This window comes from Liolophura sinensis, chromosome 6 (genome assembly GCF_032854445.1).
Source record: "Liolophura sinensis isolate JHLJ2023 chromosome 6, CUHK_Ljap_v2, whole genome shotgun sequence".
In the NCBI taxonomy this organism is placed as follows: domain Eukaryota; kingdom Metazoa; phylum Mollusca; class Polyplacophora; order Chitonida; family Chitonidae; genus Liolophura; species Liolophura sinensis.
The window spans coordinates 3,646,063-3,660,851 of NC_088300.1; the positions used below are offsets into that span (position 1 = coordinate 3,646,063).

Here is a 14,789-nt window from a genome sequence, read left to right on the forward strand (position 1 = left end):
TTATATATACTTTTATGTATTGTTATCTTGTCAGACGTTCTGCTTTGTACTACCATTTTGTGTTGGTATGGTATTATTTGTTTTTATTCTTATTTAATGTTCCAACTTTGCCTTCTAGACCAATGTAATGTAAGTCATCAATTTATTTTGTGGGTTTCATCCTGTTTTTATATCAAAATATTTTGGATAATGGGTAAAGATTTGAATAAGTTTGAATGCATTTCTTAGAAAGAGTCTAAATGACAAATCCTTCAGTGTGGCATAGTAAACGTAAATTCGAACAAAAACTGTCATGTGGAGAAATGTGCCTCTATACATATGTGTGTATGTAATAGTGTGTTTTTCCTGACTGAATCTTCCTTGTTTGCAGGGGTACTTCAGGTGGGTCCCTCACTGGGGAATCGCCAGCTAAACCCCAGCCGTACCCTCATCACCCCAGAACCCTCCAAGACTGACAATACAGAGGAACGTAAGTGAACGTTCTAGATGATTATATAAGCGACCCTCTACCGCACACTGAGCTCAAAACCAGCTTCTTTGCTTTTATCATTTACAAAGGCCGCTCTTCCTTATTGCTATAATGCAATGACAGATAGACCAGCCTAATCTTTAATGTAGAGGGATAAAACAAATGAAATGAGTATGGAGGCTAGGCATCTGATCTAGATCAGACAGTTAAGCCACGCTGGTGATAGGTTTGGTGAACAGAAACTGAAATGGTGACCAAAACGCCTGGGGATACCAAGGTTTCTTCAAACGTCATCTCGGCGTGGCTGTAAAACCCTGGCTAATTGTTGTGGCCTATCGTAGGACATATCCCGTCCGGTGGCACTGTTTGTTTGGGGAACTGCGCGGGTTTCCGCCCCATCATCTCCGCGCTTGCTGGGCATCACCCGCGGGTGAATCACGCTCACCATTAGCCCCTGTCCACCCCAAACGTCTTGACAGTCTCGTGTCATGTAGTACCCAGTTGTCGGCCTGTAGTTACCTGAAACTTGGTGACATTTGTGGATAAGATGAATCGATTGTTCGCCAGTCCAGTGTTACATGGTTACACCCGGGTTCTGGCGTAATCCGAATGTTTATCGCACAGGTAAAATTGTAGAATTTTCCACACACATTTAAACTTTGCCTTTAGATTCAGCAGTACGTAATGTAATGTCAACAAGAACTAAAGTTAAATTTATGACATCTGTTTTTAAGCAATCTACAATATATGCTGAATATATGCAGATGCAAGCAGAAACCCTCTCGTTGTGCTATGCGATGAGCAATTCTGTTGCATACTGCATCGTGATCGTACACTGCCCGATGGCCTATACATCACCTGAATCTAGAGGGAATGTCCGGCATTTCTGTACGATAGTCTATTTCTTTTAGCAAGTCGCCTATATTTAGTTCTGTGTAAAATCAGTCATACTCTCTACTAAAATTGCCTTCAGTCAACACAAGCTCTCACACTTTTTGTAATTCACAATGTTAAACCCCATAAGCTCAGTTTCGACGGTCTCGGTTCACGTCATAATTATTCAAAAATCGGTGGCATGCTGAATATCGGGCGGGGTTCAACGTGTTCTAACCTATGGTGACACTTGTTATCTAAAATGTCATCCACTTAACTGTAAACCCTGTTACTGACAATGTCATATTTGAAATTGTTTACACGTTTTAGTGTAAACTAAATAGCTTATAGCTTTATTCAGTGAATTTTATTGTATGTCTTGTAGTATATGACATCATGGTGTTATGGATTTAGAGATGGATGTTAGGAAATTAATGTGATGTAGTCTGTTCGCTGAGACATTAGTGTAGGCTCTGTTACTGCGTAGAGTTTGTTCTAACAGCATTGTTGCTGCAGCCATTGTAAAACAAACCACGCCCATTGTCCAGCATGCAACTTGCTTTTGGATAATCATGACGTTACCCGAGGCAATGGTTACTCAGTGTCGACACTAAGCTTATGGAGTTTAACATTATGAATTAAAAAATTCTAAGTGCAATTCTTTGTTAATAATATGGAAGTTCAACATGTCAGTGTGTCGAGATTGGGCTGTTACGCGTCACTGACTAAAGGCAATTTGGTAGTGATTTTACAGAGAGCTAAATACAGGCGACTGGCTAAAAGAAATAGACTATAGTCGTTAGCGTATAAAGAATTATTTACTTGGGTAATTAGTTAATTTTTGCCTAACGCCACGCTGAATGTTTTATTTAAACGATGACAACCAGTTTTGTGGGTGCCTGTAGTGGGTGCCTGGAGCAAATCAAATTACGTTGTGTACAAGTGACTGCAAATTAATTGTGACAGCAGCACACCGTTTTGAGTAATTGTAGACTTGTAACGTCTAATATATTGCAATTAATGTCACTGCATTTTTGTTTTACCTAATTCTGTTGACGTCATGGTGCTAGGGAGCGTCTACACTATTTTATAAGCGTTTACATGAATAGTTTGGAATAAAGTCCTCACTGAGGCATATTGACAAGAGGCCGGATTTAACTGGTTAAATGTGTGACCACTGGTCACCTTTCATACTGGTGCAGATTGAATCCACGTCTGTTTATCCTAGCTGTACGACCAGTACACTAAGTCGTGCACTAAGGCAGGTTACACATAAGAGAGAAGAACACTGCTTTCTTTGATGCTAGGAAGAATATGTTAATATTTCTGGCATGAAATACAAATCACATTTCAAATCATTAAATACAAACCAGATTTAGCTCAAAGTAAATATAACTGAGTCGCGGTTTAGGCAGCGTAAGAAGCTATCATGGAGATTCCCATCATGTAACCAGCATACTGGCGTTGCAAGAAGAGATATATAGATGACCCCGACTTATTCCTATCGTATGGACCCGATCACTGAAACCGAAAATCATCAGAGGTCGGTGTGCCCTACACAGAGACCTACCTAAACATTACAGACGCAGAAAGCTAACACGCGGAAGCTTCTTCACTTAAGTGCCTAGCGGAAATGGCCTTCTTCTGACAAGTACGTAAGAGTATGAAAAATCCCTCTTCACACATCCCTGGCTATGTCTGTCAAACGAGTGGATCCGTGCCTTTAACAGAATCTTTACTATATTATCTATTCATCCGCCCATTTATAATGGTCGCGGTCATAGATCATGGATCATCAACTGACATGGTAGGTCGAATGATCTTACCTCACTAACGCTTACAGAAGCCTCATTGCCAAATAGCTTCGGCGTGCTTTGTCGGACGACAGCGGCCAAAGTGTAATAGGTTACTTGAGAATTGCTTATGGCAATACCCAACTTGTTCATATCTGAACGTGATAATCGTCCTATTTTACCTGAGAGAAGGGCGTATGCACCTAAATATATGTACGGCGAGTTACAGAGTTAGGGTTTTAGTCTAACTGTTCATGTAAATGTTTAAGAAAAGTACCAAGGCTTAAGCAGAATTATGTCAAAGAAATCCATTAGTGTTGGTTGCAATTTATTAAACGTCACTGGTCTAGAAATACTCAAAATGCTGTGTTGTCGTCACAAGCAATATATATATACAATCACATTAACCAATGTAAATTGGCTAGGCCTCGGAGCAGAATGATGGGCTGTACAGAACACTTGTCTTTACACTAATTGCCAGGATACATGCCGGCCATGGTATTTGTAGATTCCTTCGCCTCTCACTGCTCATAGGGACTAAGAAGACAGTCAACATCGCTCATGTGAACGTTGTGCAGTCTTAAGTTTGTTAAACTAAATACCTTCAACCAGTATGGCAGGGATATCTGTCCGTCACACTTGAAAAAAAAATTGTTCGGGTATGGTGTTAAACATTAATCGAGTAGAAAAACTTCCAAGAACAATTTACAAGACCGGTTCCCAAAGAAATATGTAGGAAATAACACATAAATAGAGGAGGAGGCTGGTAACATGTGAGAGGGAAGCAGTCGTCAGTTTCAATGGTACAGGAACATATTCCAGACATGACTTCTAATTTCCAAACTCGTAGTCCAGGGGTAATTTGCAAGTCGAATACAAATACAGGTATCTCCGTCGGGCTTCGATTGCAACTGTCCGTAAAAACATCATGTGATTGTAATAAGCATGCGTGCTTATACATCCCCTAGCCCCGGTTTAGGCGAAATTATAAAAGACTGACACAGATGACTTATGACAAAAATAAAGCGGGCAACTCCTTTCGCCACTTGGACAGTATTACAGTCACGTGGTGACAAAGCAAACTGTTTCACAGGTAATAGTATTCCACTGATTTGACCCTGATGATGGTAACGCCATACTAACGCGCTCAGTGGGTTGGTATGTATGTATGCGTGGGGTTTAACGTCATACAATTTTTCAGTCATATGACGACGAGGAGTCATTACGTGTGTGTATGTACACTGTGTGTTCTTGAGGCAGTGCGAGTCCATATCGCCAAAGTGCTGCTGCCACTGAAGTATCATGCTGAAGACACCAGACATGACTCCCCACCCTGTCACATTATACTGACACCGGGCCAACTAGTCCTGATTCCTTGCTCTGACCTCTCAGCGCTAGGCGCCAAGCGAAGCCGCAACAAATACCATTTTAAAGTCTTTGGTATGACCTGACCCGAGTTTGATTCCGGGTCTCTCGACTTCTGAGACGAACACCCTCACCATTAGGCCGTTCTTTCCGTTGGTCTTGAAAGCCCTAAAAAGTAAAGAACTAACTGTATTATGTTGACTAACGGGAAGGAATATAATCCGTTGTAAGTATTGTATGTACTTATGCTTCACAGTCAGGAGTTGTCTTGAGGAGAGAGAAATCGCCATTAAAATGGACCGAGAGGACCCAGAGGGGAAAATCTTCATTCCGAGCTGTTCTAAGGACGGAATCTACACCAAGGCCCAGTGTCACACGTCCACGGAGTACTGTTGGTGTGTTGACGAGAAAACTGGCAAACCGAAACCTGGCACCTCAACCTACAAGGTGAAACCCAACTGTGACATGGTCGAGGAGCGGCGGATGAAAGGTACGATTTGTTGGTTAGAAGCTTGGACAATGTACATGTACACAAACTATAACAATTCTTATGGCATTTTTGCATACTAGACCTAATTGCCTGATTCAAAAAGTAAAAAGCCGTGTTTCATCCAGACATTTTCTATATTACTCAACTAATTCCGGCCCAACCAAGATGGTATAAGGATAGTTATGTATGAAGAATCAGTATTCAGGTATCGCAAAGTGTTTACTGCTTTGTTACCACTCACTTCACCATTTGTATTGTGTATCACATAGGGGTTACTGCTTTGTTACCACTCACTTCACCATTTGTACTGTGTATCGCATAGTGGTTACTGCTTTGTTACCACTCACTTCACCATTTGTACTGTGTATCGCATAGTGGTTACTGCTTTGTTACCACTGACTTCACTATTTGTGCTGTGTATGTCACCACACTTGGGCGCTTGGAGGTAGGTGAAACTAACCCACAAGAAATTCATCATGATAGTTTCTGAGTGATAAAAAGTATGCATGTAAAATCTTCACAGCTTAATTCAAGAAACTCTCTGGCACCATCTTAAGTACTTTGTCATTGCTGCCATAAACCAGTAAAATGAACTGAATAATAAATGAATAAACGTCTTATTTTGCTGTAGGATGTCCCCACAGTCAGAAGAGACGGTTTGTGAAGGACTTAGTGGATCACTTGACAGAAGAGATGGACAGATCCAGTGGTGCCCCTGCTGGGTAAGTTACCAATACGCCTGGACTGCATGTCATGCATTTTGGCTTGGTCACAGCTGAAAGGATATTTAATGTATATTTTTACGCCAGGGTGTAGGTCTATTTTATGTAAAATAAGAAAGATTGTATACGCTGAATCAACAAATTTTGTTCACCCAAGCCTCTTTGGTATGTATTTCTGGTATTGTAATTAACATTACTGTACGAATATGTAAGGTGGATTCAACACAAATGGGTCGTTCCACAGTCTGACTCAGTCACCAATATTACGTTTGTATACATGTATAGCCAGTCACCTTTACGGTGGATTTCTACCTTGACTTTCCCGACTACATTACACACTGACCTAGATCTCAGACCTGTTTCATTCTTCAAAAAATTCTCATACCTTATAAACTTTCAAAAATTAAAATGAAAGTAATTTAAAGCTTATAGCTTTCGGAAATACATATCTGTAGGCCTACTCTTCCTTTTACCAACCTGAACCTCGATCTTTTCGTGTGTGCAGTCCTCAACATGTCAAAGCTGTACGCAACAAATCATGTTTGCTTGAATCTTAGCGGAATTCTGACTTCGTGTCAACCAATTATTCATGAATAATAAAGACCATAACGTCACAATTAAAAACAAATGTACCTGGCACAGTGACCGCAAGCCTAACTTCACAGAGCGTTCGTTTCGATTCTGGTCACTCGGCATCGCCCGCAAAAAGAGAAACTTCATTTTTGTTTTAATAATGAATGGATAATAGTATAATCAGCTATTATGAAAAAATACGATCCTAAGTTGGCGAAAGACAGCCGAGATAACCTTATCAACCGATTTGGGATGTTCGGATGCTGTCCGAGTTAATGCCTCGGTTATATTTGTGTTAACGGCCATGTTACGGTTTTTATTATTACCACATAATGAGGCGGTATGAAATCAAAATTATTTTAAGACAACGGAGCAGCTGTTTTCGCTGCGTACAGTTTCGGAGCTAGCACTGATCGCACAGTTTCTGCAGAACTAGAAACGTCAAATCACGCATGCGATCTAGATGCATAAGGCCATGGATTCTCAACGTTTTGTCGGAGTTTCACCTACCTAACCTTATGCAAACAAAGACACGGGGTCAATTCCAAAAGAAGTCTGTTCGAACTGTAATTCATAAAATAATTCCGTACAGTAACGGTTGGAAGTCTTATAGAATAGACCTTCCAAGTGTTGAACGGGAATTTGTTGGAATCGGGCTTAAAACCATTGGTTGTCGTTTTATAATGTAAATACAAATGTTTGACTTCATCCTTTAAAGGTGGTGTATGGTTGGAGCATGTTCTCTGGGCTGCTGAACATGAATGTTAACCATCCAAACCCAATCAGTGGATTTGTCATAAACTGTGGCTTATATCAGAATTATTACTGAAAAGGATAATAAGTGACGCTTAATTTCCTTACGTTGACGCATACATTTTATGAAAACAACGTTGGATGATTTTGGCATGTATCACGCAAATATCACATTCAAATTCATATTTGTCACTCAAGATAAGTCATACGCTTCTGCTTCCTTCGATTTAGTGGACTTTGATACAGGTACAGATGTGACAACATATAATAGACTGTTATTTTTCTCGTGCTGGGTTGTGTTGACTGGAGAGGGCCCCACCGCAGTATATACCCAATTTGTCCTGCCCCCAAGGGATGATTTACGACTTGCCATAAGATACTGGTTACGTCTCAGACGCACACGCCCCGTCTGCAAGCCCGCGCCGCACACATTACATATACTAATAAAGATATATTACGCCGAGATTATAAATGCTATAGCGTTACGTCGTACAAACTGTATCCGTCGTCTCTTCGGCCATAAACAAATGTGCTTTTGACGAATTAACGCAATGTGACGTTTTCCACGTGGAGCCATCCAGCTATATTTCAAGACAACTCCATTTCCATCAAACCCGGCTGTTGGAACACTCCTTCAGACTCCGGCTTTTTTCTCACTTGGGGATGACACGTCTTGTGCATTGCTTAGTCTATAGTGCTAAAGAGCCTTAAAACTCATTTAGCCGTCAACAAACCTCTTGCTTTAGTTATGGTGTCTGGAGGAAACCCAGTTTGACAACAATATTAATATAGAGTATGTTAGCTTGTAATACATCATGCTGAAATTAGAAAACGGGAGAAAGAAGCATGTAGCAATTACACCCGAACTTCAGCGCTCTGACGTGCCCTCTCTTGAGTCTAAGTCAGGGCATGTGCTTTCTCAGCAGGATGAAAGAGATCAAAGCTGAAAAGAAACAAACTGAAATCAAGTTGAAGAAGACCACTAAAGAACTCGACCAAAAACATACCCGTCGTAATAATATCGCACATTCCAAAACTTCTTGGAATATAAAATGAAATTATTTCTGGATACCATTCTGTTGGCTCTTGATGCATTTGTGACAGATTGCGGAAACACCCTCAGGTACCAGAAGGTGTTACTTGTAACGGCGCTTCCCCTTCCTTAACGCCAAATGCATACCCCCTGGCCCATTTTTGTTCCCGAGAGAATCTGATTGAAATGATATAATCTTGAGTTCGGCAAAAGCAGCAAGCAAACAAAAGCCGAACCATGTCGTGTTTTTAACGTCGCTCTTTCACGTCAAGGCAACAAATTTTGGTAACTTAGAACGAAACCATTTTTATACCCCTCTCAATGAAGTTGGGATGGTGGGTGGTTGGGGGTGGAGGGTGGTTGGGGGGGTGGGGGGTGGAGGGTGGTTGGGTGGTGGAGGGTGGTTTACTGGGATCAGCGTGTCTGTAGACGCGATTTTGTTCATGCGTCTCTTTCCAAACTACACCCCCTGTTTCCATGAAACTTACAGTGCATCTTGTTTGTTATCACAGATTAAATGGATATTCAGAGCTTTCTGAACACTGTAGAAAGAAAAGGCGGTGGGGAAATAATCACTTCTTTGATTCTTAGGTTGTATTCGTGTTTGGAAGGGGAGGGGAGTGGCGTTCCCTCTTGATTCATTATCAGAACACCATTTTATCTAAAGAATATATCAAAACCTAATCACTTATAGTTGTCTCTTTCATGCAGGTTTATTCGTACTTGGGGCGTGGATAGTGGGCTTTATATTTATCATATTTAATAATACTTTGATGATATTCCTATCAACATTTGTAAGCGTAGCGTGTTTTGAATAACTTTTCAGTATGATCTGTATGTCACTACTATTCTTTGGAGATGAACGGGATGTGAACTCCCTTGTGACGACGTGCGCGTAGCCTTACCCATACATTCGCCTGATCCTCTCTATATTTTGGATATTTCCTTTGGCTCCTATTGCCTTGAGAATTATGCACATCTATAAGAATAGATCTGAAGCTGTAAACAGGTTCATTGTTAAGACAGAGTGCTGCATTTAACACTTATGCTTACAACTGTTATATATAGCACTTACAACTGTTACTGTTAACACTTATAACTGTTACACATAACATTTGAAGTTGTTACGGATAACACTTACGACTGTTAGATATGACACATACAATTGTTACATATAGCAGTTACTCCGAAAGTAAGTGGGAAGGCCTGTCAGAAACCTGCGGATGGTCGTAGGTTTTCCCCTTTACATATAACACTGACAACTGTTAGATGTAGCACTTACATCTGTCAGATATAGCACTTACATCTGTTGCATAAAACATTTCCAGCTGTTACATATAACATATACAAGTGCTGAACAGAACAGTTTCAAAGTTTAGCTGAGATTACTCTTCAAGCCCTTAAAGTTCATGCCCAGCTCTTGAAGTCGCACATTTTCATGTCAGTCATTTCATTCATAACCGAGTTTTTTTATATAAAGGAGATCTGAGGCCAGGGTTTGTAGGGCCTTGTTATCTTGATCATGTTTCCTGTTCTCGTTGAGTTGTTTCCCGTCAGCTTTCCGATCCTACCACAGATAAGGACGTCTTCTACTCGCTAACTGTAGATTAGAAATTCCAGCTGTAATTCAGCATTTTCCCCTCCTCCTAGTTTCATTGAGAAAAGCTGTCCATCTTTATAACTCGAATCTTCTTCAGGTCATCAACAGGAGTCCGTGACAAGGCGTTCTATGAGAAAGTTGTAAGGTGGAAGCTCACGTCAATGGACAAAAACGGCAACGAGGTGGGTAGTTTAATAGTATCCATGACCGTGTACACGGAGACCACTTTAATAGCAGTAACATCGCAAATGTGTTAAACGAAAACAACAAGGTGTGTGGGTAGGTTCATTGGTTTCAGTTTTAAGAAAGATTCCGTTTTTTTTTATCACATCTTATCCCGGTCACCTTATCCTCTAATATACCCCATTACACTGTATTACAAGGAAGTGATGTAGTAGATCAGCTACTGAGTACTGCAATAAAAGCACATATGTACGCTGTTAGCAAGGGTACGTTACTAAATGGCCGGAACATGAATAGATTTGGTGTCAACAAAGCTGACTTTCTTCTATGAGAAATCGTAGTCCTACTCCTTTTCGGAGAAGCCTTTCTCTTCCAAGTGGCACAACTACTCCTGAATACAAGGTTTAATGGCTCTCTAGTTTTGTTGGAAAGTGCTTTTTTAATGACTAAAGTTACCCGCTGCCATTTAATGAGCTGTAATTGTTGTGTATATGTTTTTAGGAGTGTAACTTCTTGAGATAGCCCCTTGCCATGTATTGGGTGCACATATCATGTAAGTGGAATACTGGTCTTTTTACTAAGTGATTTCTCGATGCTGCGGTTTCCCTAATATGATATTTATTATTACCAGATGCTGGAGCGAAAAGAATGGAAAGATTTCAAGAAGAATATGCGAAAAACAGTTGGAAAGAAAAAGTCTATGAGAAAGTGCGCAAGAAACTTTTTACGGTACTGCGATGCTGATAAGAATAAACGTATCTCAGTAGACGAATGGATAGACTGCACTGGTGTTAACCGTAAGTCTTCCCAGTTAATATGTCAGCGCCCCTATGTCGCTCCCAAGCCTACCCAGGTCGAGGGCAGAGGGGAACCCCATGGGCGTTCGGGCGGGGCGCTCTAGGGGTTCCAGGGCCTGAGTCAGACGCCCCGGCTTGGCCTGAAGCCTTGGCAGCATAGCTACCTGTCTATCTCATCTGTAACTACATTACTCTTCATAAACTGACGCAGATGGAATTACCCATTGGCTTCAACCAATCTGATGCCATTGAATATCTCTTAGCCCACTTGGTCTCGACGGAGCGCGTTTTTAAAATAACCTAGATAAATCATTCTGGAGTCTGTGGCCCTTACGATCAAATTATGTAAAATATATAAATATACTAATTGCTTAGTTTTATCTATCAGTTTATTGCCACTCAGATATTGTTTTATCCGACATGTTGACACTTGTGGGTGGTGATAATGACCTGCTGGAAAATGTAACGGTTGTTTTTGGCTGTCCTGTGCAAATTGGTAGGAGACTGAAATTTGATGAACTGTTCGCCCACGATTCATTAGGACTTAAACCATTTCTTTTTGTCATTTAACGCTTCTAACTGGCATATCTTTCTTTTTCTCTTAAAGGTAATATGTATAGTTTACCACCAAATCCGAAGCGGAAAGGCCCGAACCCCTTCAGTAAGTACCTCAGGGAGAGCTAGCGCTGTCTGCCTACTTTATCCGTAGAGTAGCCTCCCTTGAACGGCCACAATGAGCAAAAATATCACCACTGTCTGGAAGGCGAAATGAACTGGTTTGGATGGAGAGCTATGGGTGTGACGGCTTACTATGTATATGAAGGAAAAGTTTATTCTGTGAATATTAGGAAGAAATCAAGGATTTTTTTTGTAAATTTTTGTATAAGTTATGGTCTTAATATTACGCATGGTGACCGCGAAAAAGACGTCTATTGGTAGGCTCTGTATGTTGATGTGTTTATCCTTTTGCACCAGTGACTTTATCTATTAGGGATAGAGTACGATCATATCGCTTCAAACAAATGTTGTATACAACACTCAAAAAAGGCCAAGCAGAAAGATGTCTGTCTATCTATATATCCATCTATATGTACATATATATGTCTGTATGTTTGTGTGTAAATAATTACATGGTTTAATGTGAATATGTACATACAAACCCAAGTAGCCTGTGAGGTAGCGATAAAATTATTAATACCCATTTTATAAACTTTGATTTGATAAGTCGTCCAAACGGTTAGATCCATTTATTTGAACACAGAGAGACACATACAACTACACCTTAACGAACGGGGGAAGTCGGCTTTTTTGTTTTGACTCACCGGATTCGGCTACTTTTCTACTGCTTCAAATGGATTTTTTTTCAGTAATAAAACGAATAGTCTCCCTCAAATTATTTACCTTCACGTTTCTGTTTTTGTCATTTATCATTTATAGGTGCTTTAAATTCCAAGCATGGTGAGGGATAGGATCAGGGATTTTTAAAACTCTGCTGGGCACTTTTAAGGCGCCGTTGACACCCATTATAGTAGAGGGACTCAATTTGGAATTCTGAGCCTCTCCCTTAGTATTTGTCTTGATAGAGTCCTTCAGAGTATCACATACCAGTAGTATATTCCCAAATACTGTAGCAATATTGATCATACAAATTCTAACATGGGGTCATGATCATTTCGTAATATCTCAGCGTTCGTCGATCTTTTACTAGACATTGGAAGATAATAGTTTTTCTTTGCTGTGGCCTTATGGAGGGCATCAGATGATACTTGGGTGTCCTCGTTCTTGAACGCATGTGTAGTAGTATAGGCCTATGGCATGGTACTCTGTGGTTATCCGACTCTGTACAGCAAGACTCAAGTAATTGCAACTTGATTTATACAATGTATCTAGCTGGCATGAGATCATCTGAACACTTGTTTATTTTTCTCTCCTGAAAGCTGTGATATTAATCTAGTCAGACATGTTAAGTAGTTAATGGATACTTAACCAGTTGGAGTTTCAGACTGATGTCTAGCTAAGCTAGGATTACTAATAGGAAAGACTGAGTGACTTCTGCATGGTTTTCTTCGGTTTGCCTTTAACTGGTTGTTACGTATGTTTGCTGCATTTTGTCTCCTTGCCATGAAAAAACATGTAACCATTCCTGCAACCTTACTTAGCTTTGCATAATGCTTCCTGTTTTTACGATCACTGTTTAAATCTTATCTAGTACGCGTTCATGTGTTTATTCAGAAGGAGAGAAAGTTAATTCGATTCGTGAATGAACTCGGCTTGATTTGCATGACACTCCCATTGCTAGAAGAGAAAACTCTTTGCTGATTATCATTCAAGGTTTCTCCAATGACACGGACTGTAAGGTTTGCCAAAATCTCACAGTCAGATGTCTTGTTCATGTATATAATTTCAGATCGCTAACTTAACGCTTACTTGCCAATATAAAACCTTGCCAAAACGATCAGCAAAGACAAAATAGCCCAAAAGGTTTCTAAAAAGTATTTCTGCTTTTTTATTATATCTGTTTAGAGAGCAGGGTTCGTAATCATCATGGAGTAGAGCTAGTCTGACGCCCTATAGTGACCAATGGTATAATCTGTAGTGTAGCTTGCAGCTAGGGTACGTACTTTTGTGCCGGAAGTGAAGCCATTGCATCATTAACCCTTTCATAGTGAAGCAACGAAACAAATACGTTTTCATTTCCTTTCGTTTCAGTTGGTCAGTTGTGCTGCTAAAACTTCGCCTAGCATGATTATCAGCAAAGAGGTTGATTTGGCAGGAAATGGTATTGAGTGGAAATGGGGGTGTTCTTGTCGTCCCTCGACTGCTTGCCTTTTGGAGCGATTCTGGATCGGGGCAATCAGCAGAGCTTTTGATTAACAATATGTTCCAATGCATAAGTTTGTTGGAGGCTGGTTTTGGTGTATTAATGCAGTCAAGCTGACAGTGTGACTGACATTTCATATATAGCGGCGAGAAAAAGCACAAAATTTACAACGCCAAGTTCATACATTTTGTTATCATCAGTTGTTTTGTTGTGGTTAGCGGTGGATAATAAATAATATTCTCCGAAAGATGATCCTTTGCATGCATGTGCAGAAGCGTCCTTTCTGGTTGGCTGTATAACTCATAACTACACAAACTAACCGTTAATTTTCTGTCATTTTAATAATATTTCAATTTTTTTAGCCTTGACAGATATGCGTTTCTCAGATGTTTTTTTTGTTGTTGTTATTTTTTGTATATGATTCTACGCATTCAGACGATTGTGAGTTGCCACTGGAAATAATGGTTTAATTGTGTACATAATTCTGTGCTATTAATGGAATGTAAGCCTTATTGTTATATATTGTTCAAGTTTAGAGTTTGTTGATAGGATAGAAACTTCCAATCTGTGTTACTTAAGTATTCAAGCTCAAACTGTACCTTCAGTATCCTGTTTGTGTACAACTAGGTTGATGTATTGAGTCACGTAAATAGTTACCGCTAAGACGAGCAGGTGGACAGTGCGGAGATCAAATAGTCGAGAGCTGTCAGGAAAGGTCATAAGCAGGATTGCAAAAACTAGGATGTACTGAATAAAATGAGTCAAAGTCAAACTAATCTACTTAAATATCGATTGGCGTGCAATTACCTGGCGACCACTGGAAGAGGCCATCGCTACTTCAGGTGATTTTGAGAAATATTGGGCGACAAAAATGTATATACAAATGGTGAATAAAACTGTCAATCTAAGACAACCCATGTTGTGAAGTGGAAGTGATTTATACGTGAAAGAGACCTGGGTGATATTAAGTACATGTAGTTGTCCACTCTGTACAAGCATGTCTTGCACTTTAGCTCAGACGTCTAGTATTTGCGGATAAGGAATACATCTACATTGGTCACCAAAAACAGAATGTTAGCGTACAGGTGTTTTCCGTGACGCGCATGAATCAGGTTGGGGTACATTGCTAAATTTGCATCTAGCCTTGTTAGTCATTTACTAGGTTGAACTAATTAAATCACGACCAAAATTTCTCCGCATATCATTTTCTTCATCAAATGTCGTATTGTTATTGATAAACTGTGTATCTAATTAAAGATACTGAATATTAATCGCTGTGGTTCACCACAGACTCTCTAGATGCTAAATCTTACCTGT

General features: G+C 40.1%; 1 protein-coding gene across 10 annotated transcripts in view; it reads left to right on the top strand.

The window, feature by feature from the left end:
- Positions 1–14,396, top strand: part of LOC135466840 (SPARC-related modular calcium-binding protein 1-like) — a 51,228-nt gene extending 36,832 nt beyond the window's left edge. For 9 of the 10 annotated variants that reach the window (XM_064744567.1, XM_064744570.1, XM_064744571.1 and 6 more), the window contains 6 exons: positions 371–469; positions 4,757–4,990; positions 5,622–5,712; positions 9,769–9,853; positions 10,486–10,651; positions 11,259–14,396. In XM_064744567.1, coding sequence (XP_064600637.1) covers positions 371–469; positions 4,757–4,990; positions 5,622–5,712; positions 9,769–9,853; positions 10,486–10,651; positions 11,259–11,335 — 752 coding nt within the window. In that variant the 3' untranslated portion in view covers positions 11,336–14,396. The remainder of the gene's footprint in view (positions 1–370; positions 470–4,756; positions 4,991–5,621; positions 5,713–9,768; positions 9,854–10,485; positions 10,652–11,258) is intronic. The other variant, XM_064744569.1, reaches the window with a different exon arrangement.
- Positions 14,397–14,789: the final 393 nt, after the last annotated feature.